Source organism: Hirundo rustica, chromosome 8 (assembly GCF_015227805.2).
Source record: "Hirundo rustica isolate bHirRus1 chromosome 8, bHirRus1.pri.v3, whole genome shotgun sequence".
Taxonomy (NCBI): Eukaryota; Metazoa; Chordata; class Aves; order Passeriformes; family Hirundinidae; genus Hirundo; species Hirundo rustica.
The window spans coordinates 1,201,359-1,216,677 of record NC_053457.1 but is presented as its reverse complement, the minus strand read 5'-3'; the positions used below and the strand labels follow the sequence as shown (position 1 = coordinate 1,216,677).

Below are 15,319 nucleotides of genomic sequence, written 5' to 3'. Positions count from 1 at the left end.
GGATGAGTTGGTTTCTTCAGTGTGAGAAGGAAGGAGAAACCCTCTAATCGAATTCTCATTGAGTGTAGGGAATACTTCAAACAGCTGCAGGTGAGCATTTAATTATGAGGGCTGCCAGTGTTGTGGCTAGTGCCTGTGTGCAGCTGTGCTGCATAAAACTCTCCTTTATCTCCAGTGCTGACTCCTAATTATTTCCTACACATGTGCAAAAATCCTAACACTTGAAAATATCAAATCCTCTAAAGCCAGTGGTGGAACTGCAACTGGCTTTAATGCAGCCAGAGCATCACCCAGTTTCATAGAGTTAAGCTCAGCTCTTGGGGCTCTTACTACTTTTTTAAATAGTGTGGTCTGTATTGAATATTTTATGCTGTTCTTTTTAAATTTTGCCTCTATTTCCTGACACTGTGGTTTATTGTAATGTCTTACAAACTTAATTTGAAAAATATGCTCAGTATTTTTGTTAAAATACAGTCCTGGTTATATCTCCCCTTTTTTTTTCATTCTTTGAATGGTGCGGTGGTTTTGATGTTTCTGCTGACATTTATGATGCAAAATGGAAGACTTTCTGCAAAGCAGTTTTGACCCAGTGTTGAAGCTGAGTAAATTAACAAAAGAAAAACTGTTGATAACCAGTGAGAAATCATCCTGTTTTCCTCACACATTTTTTACAAGTATTTTGTGGCAGCTGAAATTTCTGAGCAGGACTAGACTCTGTTTCTTTTGGCCTCAGACTGCATGTAATTATTCAGAGTATGCCATTTCTCCTTATAGGAAGCATTATTACCACAGGCAGATATGATCAATCATCTTTTCCTTCAACAATTCCCCTTTTCCCGCTACCCTGAAAGAAATCAGAAAAGATTTATAATATTCTGTAGCCCATAAAACCTGCTTCATTATCCTTAAATCACACGTATCTGATTGCAAAGCTCTCATTTTTATAAAAATTTTGGGAGCGGAATATTTTGTGGAGTTTGATGTGCTTTTGCTGGAGGCAAAAATGCATTTTTTAAACCTAATTTTTTGCAAGTTTTTGCTGCAAATTAAAAGCTCTTTTAGACAGAAGGAAAAGGAAATCTCTGTCTTGAGATGTCCAAGCAGAAGGAAGTGTTCAGGCTGAGGTGATGCCGTCAGTTCGAACGGTGCTGTGTCTCTGTTGGCACACTGCTGTCCTGGTGTAACAACCACCTTTTTTACAGCCCTGGCAGGTGAGGTGGGCAGCTCCTTGGATGCAGATGTTGTTTGTTCACTCCCCTGCCCCAGGTGAAGGAGCAGCTGGATTTGTGCTCTCCCATTTTCATTCCTTCCTTACCTTGATCCATTACCGTGATGAACAGTTACAGTTTTGTCAAGTCTGTTCTCACTGAATCATTGGGATCTTTCCGTTCCATCAGCATCTCTCTGGTTTTCCCTCCTTTCTTTGCATTTTACACAGTCTGTCCCTTCTGTTTAGATAGAATGAATTTGTTTTCCTTCTTGGGTGTTTTTCCTAAAAGTGTGTTTCAGTGACATGCTGATTTACATTTGGGCAGCTCTGATGGAGATACTGGCTTTGGGTGAGAAGTAACAGTAAGGTCCCCAAGGGCTTTTATCAGGAGTTCCCCCATTTCCCCTCAGGCTTCACTGCTGCCGTGTTTAACCCCTTCAGTCAGACACTCAACTTAGAAAGCAGCTCCTGCTGCTTCAGCTGAGCTAGCCATTGATGCTGCAATATCTGTAATAAAGATTTTGTATTTATAATGCTTTCTTATTTTTAAATGATTTTCCAGTGTTTCCTTTATTAACTGAGTCCAGAAAACTGTGATGTTAATGGAAAAACACACCACTGAAGCAGACCAGTGATCACCTCTTGAATGGCAGCATTGTATGTCTTTACTACCCCAACTAACTGAATTAATAGTCATATGAGAAATACTTTGGTGCCTTTACATGTATTATTATTTATTAATAATTCTCCCTTTAATTTACTTTTCTACTTTCCTTGGTTTCTCTGAAGTCATGTTAGGTGAAAGAGGCCATTAACAATGTTATTTTTAACATATAAGCACATGATTGAGGATCTAATACAGATCTGTTAGAGCTTCATTATATTTATTTGTCTCCCTGAGCAGTTTTGCAGATCTGGGTTTGTATTTTTTTTTTCTTTTTCCCCCCTGGGGTCAGTTACTTTTTAGTTCATGTGTGTAAGGCCAACTTTTTAAATAACTGTTACTGATTTGCATTCAGATATTATCCTACTGATTACTGACATGTACAGGACACACTTGGTACTAAGGAAAATGGAAATGGTTTTCCCTTTGGGAAAGGTGGATCCCATTCTCAAGTGGTTTGCCTGTGTATATCCAGTCCAGACTAAATTTAATCCTTCTCATCTTCTATTTTATCTTGTGCCTTATTAGCCTGTACCTCCTTTTAAAAACCAGCCTTAAATATCTTCTCTTTGAGATCCATATAAATTTTGAAAATATTTTTTTTTTGTTCCTGCAGCATGACTTAGTTGCATCTACGGTCTTTATAGCTCCTTTCTTTACATCCTCTCTCAGGAGTAATGCTGAATTATTTCTGCATTTAAATCTTCAAGTTTTAGCTAGCAATGTGAGTCCTTTTTTTTGGTAACTAGTGTATTTCTGTGGCATTAACAATGCCCCTGCATAAATTCCCCTCCTCCCTGCTTACTTTGTAAAAGAAAACTTACACACAAATTCTCAAAACAGGTCATTAATGCTTATTTCTGGGAAGCAAAAAAACCCCCAACTTTTTTCAAAGAATAATCGTGGTTTATAGTAAGATACTCTCATATTGCAGGAAGGAATCTTAGACTGTTATTTAGCAGTATAAATTATCTGAAATCAATTCTTTATTTCTGTGGGTATTTTAATTTCTTTGCTAAAGTAAAGGTGGAGTCTCAAAATTCCTGAGGCAGAGTGCAAGCAGGTAGGGAAGAAAGGAGTGCAGGAATGCCAAGGCTTGTGAGCATGGGAGAGGAGCCTGGCAGCTCCTCACATCGGAGCCATGGGATGGGTTCTGCAGTGCAGATCACAGGCTGATCTCGCTGCCCCTTTGGCAGCCAGGTATCTTCTGTGAGACTGTTTGTAGAGTCTCATAGAAGGATTTATTCAGAGAAATAAAGAAATGGAAGAAGGTGACTATTGAAATAGTTGAAGTGACTATTTAAGCCAGGCAGGAGACAGGATTACAAAGCAAATTTTACCACGAATTCCAGTTCCAGATGTAGATACTGTGTTCCCCAGAGACTGAGGAGGTTTTAAGAAGTTACAGAAGCACCTTAAGAGGGACCAGTCTAGTTTTTATTTGTTACAACATTGGTTACACGTGTGGTGTAAGAGTCTCATGCAGCCTGTGCTGGTGTCCGTGTCCCGGGGAGGATTCACGGGGCGGAGAGAGTCTCCATCATTCTGGAAGTGTCCCCGGCACCAGCTCATGGGGCTGGGCCCGGCTGCCCGAGAAATGGAGCTGTGGGAGGAACCTCAGCATATAAACCCGGCGCAGGGCGACACAACCAGGCCCGTTCTGCTCCGGGTATCTTAGAGAGCGGGGCTCACTCCCCCCTGCCCGTGGCCTTTCTTCCCTGTGCTCCAGCTTCCCTGCTGTTCCTGTGGGCCGGGGAATGGCCGCGACCACCTTGTGCTCTGCTGCCTCCATCCCTTCCGCGCTTCCCTGGCACCGCCATCCATCCCTGCTGTGCTTCCCTGGCACCGCCATCCCTGCCGTGCTTCCCTGGCACCTCCATCTGTGCCATGCTTACAGCCATCCCTGCCGTGCTTCCTTGGAACCTCCATCCCTGCCGTGCTTCCCTGGCGCACCCATCCCTGCCGTGCTTCCCTGGCACCTCCATCCGTGCCATGCTTACAGCCATTCCTGCCGTGCTTCCCTGGCACCTCCATCCATCCCTGCCGTGCTTCCCTGGCACCTCCATCCGTGCCATGCTTACAGCCATTCCTGCCGTGCTTCCTTGGAACCTCCATCCCTGCCGTGCTTCCCTGGCGCACCCATCCCTGCCGTGCTTCCCTGGCACCTCCATCCATCCCTGCCGTGCTTCCCTGGCACCTCCATCCGTGCTGTGCTTACAGCCATTCCTGCCGTGCTTCCTTGGAACTTCCATCCCTGCCGTGCTTCCCTGGTGCACCCATCCCTGCCGTGCTTCCCTGGCACATCCATCCCTGCCATGCTTCCCTGGCACCTCCATCCCTGCTGTGCTTCACTGGCACATCCATCCCTGCCGTGCTTCCCTGGCACCGCCATCCATCCCTGCCATGCTTCCCTGGCACCTCCATCCCTGCCGTGCTTCACTGGCACCTCCATCCATCCCTGCCGTGCTTCCCTGGCACCTCCATCCGTGCCGTGCTTACAGCCATCCCTGCCGTGCTTCCCTGGCGCACCCATCCCTGCCGTGCTTTCCTGGCACCTCCATCCATCCCTGCCGTGCTTCCCTGGCACTTCCATCCATGCCGTGCTTACAGCCATTCCTGCCGTGCTACCTTGGAACCTCCATCCCTGCCATGCTTCCCTGGCACACCCATCCCTGCCTGCTTACACCCATCCCTGCCGTGCTTCCCTGGCACAGCCATCCCTGCCGTGCTTCCTTGGGGCACCCATCCCTGCCGTGCTTCCCTGGCACACCCATCCCTGCTGTTCTTTGAGATGGGGAGGGCATCATGTTCATCCCTTCCCGAAATTTGAAAAGTTTCTCTTATAATCACTTGATGAGAGTGGGATTTGGGCAGTTCATACTGGCATTTGTTAATCATATCTCTTCACGGCTTTAGCATGCAAACAGATTATAAAACCACCAAAACTTGACATCACCTTATGTTCTGGTAGAATGAAGAAAAAAAAAAAAAGGTTGTTTCTTTATTAGCATATTTTAGCATTATTGTATTTATGAATCCATATTTGCAAGAACTAGTGATGAAGAAAAGGAGGTAGATAAGCTTCAGCACGTGCTTGGTTGGCAGCAAAGCTGCTGTGCTCTGGAGGTGTATACCTGAGAGACATTTCCCTCCAGGATCTCAGCCTGTGAGTAGTTCTTTCACTGCTGGCAGTCTCAGTTGTGACAGCTAAACTTGGGAGAAAGAGCTAGGCTGCAAAAGGCAAAGAGGAGTATAAGCTGTGTAGGTAATGCTGAAGCAGAAGACAAAAATAAATCTTGTTCATGAATCCTATTTGCATGTTCAGATACACCACTGATAGCTGTATTTTTTCCTTTCCTGACAATGAGAATAAGGCTTTTGGGCAGTGGAGGCTGGACTAACTGCAAGTTTACAGGTTCTTTAAAAATAAAGTTATCAACAGCAAGACATAAAAGGTAGGTGCATCATTATTACTAGAAAAATAAATCACTTTCATTATTTCTTTTGAAAGCATAAATTACAACAAACTATTCAGTATGAATTGTTCAGTTAATGGCTTTCCATGCCTCATTTATGACACACTCTGGTATAAAGCTACTGAAATTATTGAAGTGCACAGTGCTGCAGAGACACATAATTTTCTTTTAATGAGTATTCTCAGCAAAAGTTGATGGGGTTTTGTTCTCTAAGAAACACAGAATTAGTGTATAACAATGTTTAAATTATTGGGTTTTGAAATGTTTCATTGAAGCACTCACTTTATGATTTGATTGTAGATAGAAGTGTTGCTGAAATGCATCCACTTCAAAAATCTGTTTCTTGGAGGAGTACAAAGTGGGAGATACTCTGTGAAAGCTGGAAAAAACGTACTCTTGTATGGCTGCACTCTGAATTCTTCTGGTATTTATAAAGAGACCACCCATCCTGTTGTGTCAGCTGACCTGAGGCAGTTAATAAGGCAGTCATCTACTGTTAATCCAAAGCAATGCTGTACTAATGCAGCACGAATTAACGCTCATTTGTGTATTGTTAGCGTTAGGCCTGTCTCAGGGCGGCTCTGCAGTGTCCCCTGTCAGGGGTATGTGGGAGCTTTAGTGTCAGAGGGCCGGGGATGCTGCGCTGTCCATCGGCCGGTTTGCTGGTCCGCGGCAGCACTCCTTTGTGGTTGCCATCTAACCAGGCGAGGCGGCTCTCAGAGTGGGTTATTTACATACCAAAATGATGGTGATCGAGTAGAATAGAAGCTCCATGCCATGTGGGATTTTCACACTTCTACACACTGCACTTCAGTTTACATAAAAATTCTTGGCAAAGTTCTAGCGGTAAAATGTTAATTTCTTGGGAGATCATTAGAATAACATTAATCATGAACTCTGATTATGTTCACCTTATTCCGAAACTTTATAACTGAAATTAATCAGGTTCTGTAGTTAGGTAGAACAATAAAATGGAACCTGGCCTTGTTATTTTATAATAGAGCTATTAATTCACTCAAACGTTAGATTTTTTTTGAGGAATTTAAGGAACATCTGCTTTTAAGTATGGATCATTATGGTCAAATTTGTACCTATTAGAGCTTCAGAAGTATCTTTCTGTGTTGAAAAATGTTTGCAGTACTTCTGACAAGCAGGTTTATTTTTTGTTTACTATTGTGATGGACTTGAGAAATCTGGGAAAAAGCATTTCTCCTTTCTGGTTAGCTGAATCTCGATTGTAAGAGACACACTCCTCCAGTCTCCTGAAGAGAAATCTCAGGGTTTCGCATGAAGTCTGCCTTCCAGGTGACTGAGTGGATGTTAATCATGCTCCCTGGAAGTTGGCAGTGTGTCATTAATTACGCAATAGTCGTATTTCTATGTCAAAAATGGGAATCGTTCATTGCTTCCAGAACAAGGAGAACGGGCAGCTTTTCCTGTAGGAGTAGATGTCCTTGCTGCAGCAGTGGTAAGTGTTACCAGCTGATGTAGTGCGTGTTCAGAGGGAGACTGGTGTGAGGCCACGTTTGGCTCAGGAAGTCCCAGACCTGCAGAGAGGTGGGATCTGTGGGGGCTTTCCAGGGACAGACAGCTGTGTACTTGGCCCAGTCTTGAGTTCTTCAGGTTTCATCTCTCAGCTGCTGTGCCAGGCAGATTATCAAGGCTGGATGTACCTGTGGTGTGAACAAGTAAAGCCTGAGGATTGGAAATAATGAGAGATAAAACATGCCTTGAGAGAGAAAGAGAGAAATGGAAAGACTCTGAGTAGAGCAAACCTAGTAGACAGCTTCTGAGGCTGGCATTTTCCATTTGTTGTGTGCTGCCAAAAGAGGTCTGATATTTATGATGCATGTCTGAAAACTGTATGTTTTGGGGGTTTTTATGTTATTGATAGCTCTCAGACCCCTTGAGAATATTTGTACTGCAAATTTTTATAACTTTTTAACTGAAGCAGTCATTTGCTTTCTTGTATAGATGGCGTTTGTTGTTTTTTTTTTTTTAAATTTACCATCTTAAGATACATGCAGGAATTTGTCAAATTAGTCATTAATCTATCTATACACCCCCTTCCCTAGACAGGACTTCCAGTCAGATGCTTGGGCTTGCTTTGCTAATGGGCGTTTCAGCCCTGTGCATTGCTGTACAAGCATGATCCACTGATGGATGATGGTGGGAATTGTTGCTTGGAGCTAGATTTATTTTTAAAATTGTCTGGGTTTTTCTATTGCTAGAGGTTATATTGAGTCTCAGTCTGTATTTTGCAAATGTAATGACCTCCCCCGGCCTTTTCTTGGTCACAGGACCTACCAGGTATGTGCTGTCACTTAGCTGACACAGAGATGGATGCTCTCGCTGTTGCTGCGTGTGGCTCTTACTGCAGAGGGAAACCATACATCAAAGTGACCCCCTCTTAAGAAGTACTTGAACCCCCTGACTCCTTTCTTCTTGCTAACTTAGCTAGAAGGCTGGGGCATTGCTGGCAATACGGTTTTGTTTTATGCACACAGCTGGCAACAATCTGTTGGTAAGCAGGTGTACACAGGCTAAGGTCAGAATTCAGGAGTGAGTCTTTGTCTGGGTTGGCCTAACCTGGGACGAGAATCTTTTAGAGGAGGTACCTACCTGCCATCTAGCTTTCTTGAAGACATCCATCTTACTGAGAGTAACAAGTTTTAGGGTGATGTAGTCCATTGAAAAAAAGGGTATCCACTGAATATTTACAGAAAGGCCTTTTAATAGCCTGGTGTTGGGGTGAGCACGCACCCCTGCTGCTCTGGGCCCTGATGTTGGATCCATCTTGCAGAACACTGGGAAGTGCTCGCAGAGAGCCTGGGAAGTGATGTGAGAGCATGAGGGACCTGTGAGGGGCTAATTCTGTGACTGTGCCTCTACCCTTTGTCCTGTGGTGTGTGAGTCTGGAACTGGGATCTTTGATTCATGACTGAGGAAAAGGGGAAATGTCAGTGTGTACGGGATTATCTACTCAGCTGTGCCTCTTTAAGCAGATACGTCAAAAACCTGTTGTGTCTCTGTGTAAGAGAATATTTTCTCATGTTCCCCAGTCTAAACTCACTCGTGTCCGGCGCTGGGAATGCTCATGGTATACAGTTCTCCATAAACAGGAAATGCATGGTACCTTTGGACACCTGGGCATTTTGAGTGGCTGCATTAGTGCCAGGACCTTGTTCACACACTGTAAATACTTAAGGGCGGTGAATCTAAGTACAGCATGGAAGGACTGGGTAAGAACAACTGAAATGGCCTTTTGGAGGGTGGTATTTGCTCCTCCCAGCTCAGGTCTGCTGCGACCAGAATGCCAAACGTTAAAGCTCCAAACCAGCTGTGGAGTGATTCAGGTAACTTCTTGCTGCAGCCCGAAAGCCGGTGCGCTCCAGAGCTGCATGTTTGGTGGCAGTGGAGAGCCAGCAAAATGTATTTTCAAACTGCGGTAGGAAACTCCCAGCACTGTGGAAGGTGGCCACGAATTCAAGAACCAGTGCAGAGAAGAGATATGGAACCAAAGTGTGCAGGTTTAAGAGGTGTCTTAAAAAGGCAATTAATGTTTTGAAGAGGAAATAATTTATGCAAAATATGTTACAAAATCTAAGTTCTAATAAAGAAGCAGTACAATGTATTCTCTTTTGACACTTGATTCCACTTAACAGGTACTGAATGCAGATTGATTTTTACCAATTTTTGAAGCTAATTTTCTTTCTATTCACCTTGTTTTGTACAAACAGTTGCCCTGTAATTTTAAAATTCGGTCTTCTGCTTTGAAGCTAGATGAAAATATGGTGGGATAAAGATCCAGAAAAATAGATTTGTGGTTATATAATTTCTTTTTATTATAAAAAAGTTGCTTCACCATATGAAACTTTTTTTTCCCCTATATTTTGGAAGGCTTGTGTTCCCATTTTGTTTTTCACAGAGTCAGCATGATATAATGTCTTCCTAATTTCTGTAATCTTTTATGATTACAGGGTAGTGGATAGTGGTATAAAAAGTTGCTCTCATACAGTGTTGAGAAGTTTTGAAGATTTAAAACCAAAGAATGGGCTATAAGAATGCTTCAATCCAGATATTAAATGATAGACAAATAAGCAATGTAGTAATTGTTAAAGGCTTAATATTACATTATTTTTTTTTTTCTTTAAAGGTTTTGGGTTTTTTTCTTTCTTTGTTTGCTTTTTATTAAAGGACTGTAAACTTTTACCATTTATTCAGAATTACTACATTTTTCAGCAGGTGGATGTTTCTTTTGAGTAACATTTTACATTTTAGGAGTAGTATTAGGGCTTGTTTCTGTTGCCACTTCTGTCAGCAGCTGCCTGTGACAGAAGTAGGTTTTGGACCCCTTTGTCTTTAAGCAGAAGTACAAATGCCTGATTTGGCAGACTCTCTCAACAGATTTTGTAGCTGCCTGTTGAAGTCTCCTGTATTGTCTTGCGGAAGAGTGAAACTTAGTATCATCAGTCTTGACTAACAGTTGCATAACCAAGCATTGTTGTTAAAAATCAGGCTGTCTTTCAAGGCAAGAGGTAAGTACGAGGAGATTTTTTTTTTTTTTTTTTTTAAATTTTCATTTCTAGGAAAACTTGGCTATATATTTCAGGAATTTCTTAGGAGTTTGAATAGTTAAACCATCCCTCTGGAACCAGTAGATAAAATTCTACACATTAAACACAGTAAAAATGGCGCATATTCTGCAAAGGACAGAATTTTAGATTAAAGTTGTCTGGGCACAAAAGCAGTAACAAAATGATCCCTACAAAACAGAGTAACTTAATAACACGAGAATAACTTTTGTTAATTTGAAGCTTTCGAAACTGAAGCTTGTAAAGTAAGATGTAATTAAATTATGGTACTGTACATACCAGTTGTTCTTGGTAATTGAAACTTTACAATATGAAAAATACATTACATCTGTACAGTTTATACAGGTAGGTAGGATGAGTTTTGAAAAAGATTCACTTCAAGGGTCATACTCGGAAGTCAAAAAAATACCGCACAACTGAACTAATTACAAATTGTAGACCGGAAGCAATTAATCTTTGTGATTCGCTTTTAATTTGCACAGGGATCCTAGACTCCACAGAATTGTCTTCTCACTTGTGTCCACAGCGTTACATAGGATTTGGTTGCAGCCTGTGCTACAGGAACCCCCCTGAGGCAGCAGCCCCCCTAGGCCAGCTGCTGGCCGTGCTCCTTGATCCGTGCCGACGTGGTGATTGTGCTCAGGTCCAGCTCGGCCTCCAGGCCGGCGTCCACGGCCTCCTCCTGGCCGCTGGACTCGTAGGGCTTGTGCGCCAGCAGCTCGTGGTGCACCCCGCAGTAGCTCAGCGTGGGCTGGTCGTAGGCCAGGAACGTTGACACGTTCATGGACAGCGGGATCTAGGGCAGAAACAAGGGGGAAAGCAGCCAGTCACCAAGTGACAGAACCAAAGGGTACTTGCCTGAACTGGATGTTGAAAAACTAGACTGCTCTCTGTATGCCTCTGCCCGCTCCCCTCCACCCAAACCCTGCTCTTCACCGGGACGTTTCAACCCTGACCTCCAGCACCTCGGATCTTGAGGCCCAGGGCTACGTTGTGCTTGAATGTGTTTGAGAAGATTAAGACGGGATTCAAGTTAAATTATCTTTAGAATGTAATTAACCTCAGCTATAATCACTCAGTCAGGAAATACTGCAAATGAAATGTAAATGCTTTTTCAAGTGAGTGGTTTGAATTTGTCAGTGAGTGTGATACCTTTGATCTCCTTGGAAATACAGATGAGAGGGTTCCTACCACTGAAGTGCTTGGGGAAGGAGACCTCAACTGTCCTCAAGCATTGCCTCCTTGGGGCACTGTAACTAAACAGGGGGAACGTTCCTATTTGTATCTCCTTTCAGCTTTCCTTCCTGTTTTCATTCCTTGTGGGATGTGTCTCAATAAATTTCTAGTTATGAAGAACTTCCTGTTCTTTGAAATGAATAAATAATCTAATATTATCGCAGCAATTGTAATAGTTAGTTCTCATCTCTGACAGCAATTCTGGAGTAAAACCCACTGCAGTGTTTAATTACCGGTGATATGTGAGCTTCATATTGCGTGGAGTTCAGGTTCAGATGAGCATCAGAATGCCCCAGCTTATCTTAGATTTACAGTTCAGAAGCCTTAAAATGGCAGTTTCTGTCCAAGGAAGCATCTGATTTGCAAGCTGAATTTCATTGCATAGTATTAAATTTCTGTGCAGTGAAGGGGAAGTTCCAGCAACCTTTCATCTTTTCAGTCAGAAAGTGTAAAGCTCTAGACGTAGTTTACATAGAAAGTGCAGCTAAAAGTTCATATTTACAAAACTATATGGCAGACCTGAATTTTTTTAAAAATAATCCTGTTCAGTCCTGAAAAGAATGTAGTTCAGTGTTTGGAATGTTGATTTTTTTTTTTTTTTTTTAATTTTTAAATGCTCTTTTAAATTTCTCTTTTGATCATCACTGGCAGTTGAAAATTTACCACAGACTAAAAATAAAGCACCTTTTTTTTTTTCTTTAAAAAAAAAGAGGCAGATAATTTGGGTCTAATCTTTCTGTAGCAATTACAGGGATCTGCAGGAAATGGGTTATTTTCTCCAGCCTGCAGAAGTGTATTTACTTCTAAACAGATGTGAACTGACTGGGGAGGGGAAGGCTCATGGCTCCAGATGAATATCTTGGCAGTCGGCAGAGATGGGAAAGGTTCTTGCAAAGCCTTTCAGCATTTATTAAGCTTCTGCTATTGTGCCTGTGTTCTTATCTGATTGCTTGACCTTGGCTATGCTTTCATGAGACACAAAATTGCCTTTTTTTTCCCTGAATGTATTGTATTTAGAATTAGAGCTAATATTTTCAGCCTAAGCATTTTGGTATGTTGTTAAATTTCATGGACGTGGGGTGTTCAGACCTCTTGGGGCAATTTCAAGACTCAGCTGCAGAATCCTGAGAATGAAAACTTGGAAACTAAAGGCATAGGGGGGCAGCCACAGATTTGGAGTAGCTTGAGAACGCTATGATGGAAAATTATGATAGGGCAATGGAATATTTTCCATGAAGGTGACAGAAATAGAGCTGAAAACCAGATGATCATAAGGGATGAGAATAAGTAAACCACACTGAAACAGGAGAATAAAATGAGCTGAAGGATGGAAGCCATAGAAGTGATGGAGCTGTGATGTGTCATTCTGAAAATGACAGAATTACAGTGTAATGACAATGTCATACAGAGTAGGCACGGGAGTGTGGTATATTAGCATATGGTCAATATGTGAGAATTTAATCTATTTCATGTACAAGTTTTGCAGTTGCCTTCAATTAAAAAAAGGAGCAGGCCCTTGTAATGCATACCAGGGAACTGTACAGCTTTTATGGGCACAAATCAAAATGAAATACGTTATTTGTGGCTTTGGGAAGATTCTTGTTATTTCAAATGAGCCTCAAAACAAACCTGTGACATCACAATCCATCAGTTTGTCTCTGTGACTTTCTTTTTCTTATGGCGTCATAGGACAGGGCTGTAATGTTTTGTGCCTACATTTACATTTCCTGCTTCTGTGCTCCTGTATTTAAGTTCTCCCTGTGATTTAGGCATGTCTTGCATGTAACAAGTCCTTGAATTTCTCTCTAGAATGCCCTGGAGCTGTCTAATAGCCAGTTATGAAAAGAAAATACCTATCTGATTTATCATCTTGTCCCTTTTCTTTTATTATCTGCTCCTTCAAGCACTTATTTACTTAAAACTGCTGTGCTGTAAAATAAGGAAGATACTTAAACTTCTGTTAAAGGAACAGGTAAATCTGTTACAGTGAATTTGTGATGGTCATGGATTTAGAGTTCAGATCTTTCTGGCTTCCCTACCAAGTAATTCACCTGTGGGGGTAAAGTTTCCAGAAGTTACTTTTTGTGGTAATTTGCATACACTGGGGAGGCTACACTGTAAGGCAGTGAATGCTGCGGGTTGAATTGTTGTTCCTTGAAAGTGCTGCAAAAAGATGGCTGCAGGAATCTCTAGTCGCTCCTAAAGACCTCCATTTTCCTTCAAACTTTTCAATTCTTAGGTGGTTTTGTGTTTACGTATTTCAACCTTTCCAAGTCCAAATTCTGAAGGCCCGGTAAAGGGCAGTGTATTGTTGGATCAGCTGGTGAGAGCTTCAGCAGGAGACGTCCTGAGGACAGGTATCGACTCAGCCAGTTTTCCTTGGCAGGGGCACAGAGGAGTTGAATGCAAAGGAAAAGATTTTATCAGGCTTTTTCCTGCTTCACTCAAACTCATTTTCTATTCAGTTCAGGCTGTAATTAAAAACCTACCAAAAGTATAAGCAGCAAGAATAGCTTTCACTGAACTGCAAAATTGTTCTTCACACAAATGTCAATGCCCTCTTGGTGAGTGAGAATTGTGTTTTCTCTTCAAAGGGCACACCTGTCCAGATATACAAATTTTCAACACTGGGGAGCTCTTACTTTTTTTCTGCTACACAGTCGTGGAATGTTTCGTGTGTCCTTCTTGGCTTTGGCAATTTTCTATTCTAACGTGTTCATCTGTGGTTAACTTGGGGTCCCACATGGTGAGAAACCATGCAGCTGAATCCAAGCAGGTGCCCAACCTCCGCTGCTGTGTCAGACTAAATTGCACATTCCTGGCAGAGAAAGACCAGAGTGAGGAAGCAAAGGACAGGTGAGGAACCTGGATTCATTTAAAGTCTTTTAAGCCATCACCTGAGTCACTCTCAAGGGTAGGAGCCATTTTCTCCACATGAGTATAAACAAAATAACCTCTTACTGAAGTAACTCCTGTGTCTAGACTTCAGTTGTTTCAGAATGCCCTAGGCTCATATTGATCCTACAGAAATCTGTACTAAGTGCATGATTAGAATTATAGTCCATCTGTAATAGCAATCTTTCCTGTTCAGTGTTCAACATTTTTTCGTAATTTATGATTCAGCGCATTCGCTGGGAAAGGGAGAATGGCGTTAAAAAAAGTAAAAATCATCCTGACAAACAAAGACCAGAACTTCTGAAGCTTTGCTTTGAATGTTGGACACTGGAACAGGAAACTGCTGTTTTCTGAGGCTTGGAAGAGAGTGCAGAGAACATTCAACCACTCAGAGGTTCCATGGGAAAACCAGGCTTTTTTGTTGTTGTTGTTATGCCAAGGTAGATTTGATATCTTAAAGTAGAAGGAATTGAAAAAAAAAAATTCAGCAATTTGCACATACTAATTTTGACAGTCACTTTTACCAGTTTTTGAAATTCCAGAGTGAACAGCTGCTAGCAGGTGCTAAGCCCTTTCTTCTTTAATTTAAGAAGATGATAAGGAAGAGGAGGAAGCAGAAGGAAAAGGTTTTGTGTTTCACTGATTCAGTTCACTGGGTTTCAGGCTAAGACATGATGAGCCATGGTTTCCTAGCTCCTGGACATTTTGTCTTGCATGTTGTTAATTTTCCTAAAATTTGAACAGAGTGATAATTTACTTAAGATCTTTCCTTCCTGCAAAGAATATGACATTTATAAGATGAGAACGACTTGTGTCTTGATTAGCTCTAATTGCATGCTTGACTCAGCAAGGAGTATGTTTTACATATTTTCAGGTAGACACTTGTGCTTGCTAATAATGTTAGAAAAATGAACAATTTATAAATACTCCTCTGCCTGACAAAGTAAATATCCCCTTGCCTTTTTTTTTTTAAATTTGTCTGTGTGGATTCCTTTGGTTGTGTGGGTTTTTATTTGTTGGTTGGTTTGGTTTTGTTTTTAATTTGAACAACTTGCAGTTTTGGATTTTTGTTTATTTTTAATAGCAGTCCTTCAAGTTCTAATGTAGTAAAGTGAATTAAGGAAGTAGCTATGAGAGTGCGTAACTAAATAGAAATTAATCCATTCAGTTGCTTGAAATACGGTTCATAATGTTTAATAGAGGTGTACATTGTCCTAAAGCAGCTCTAAAATGTTATTACAAT

General features: G+C 41.8%; 2 protein-coding genes across 8 annotated transcripts in view; one reads left to right on the top strand and one right to left on the bottom strand.

Annotated features, from left to right (window-relative positions):
• Positions 1 to 15,319, top strand: part of CTNNA3 (catenin alpha 3) — a 444,137-nt gene that overhangs the window by 117,441 nt on the left and 311,377 nt on the right. The gene's annotated exons all lie outside the window — the stretch shown is intronic.
• Positions 10,184 to 15,319, bottom strand: part of LRRTM3 (leucine rich repeat transmembrane neuronal 3) — a 79,751-nt gene continuing 74,615 nt past the window's right edge. For both annotated transcript variants that reach the window (XM_040071782.1, XM_040071781.2), the window contains one exon: positions 10,184 to 10,741. In XM_040071782.1, the coding sequence (XP_039927716.1) occupies positions 10,532 to 10,741 (210 nt within the window). In that variant the 3' untranslated portion in view covers positions 10,184 to 10,531. The remainder of the gene's footprint in view (positions 10,742 to 15,319) is intronic.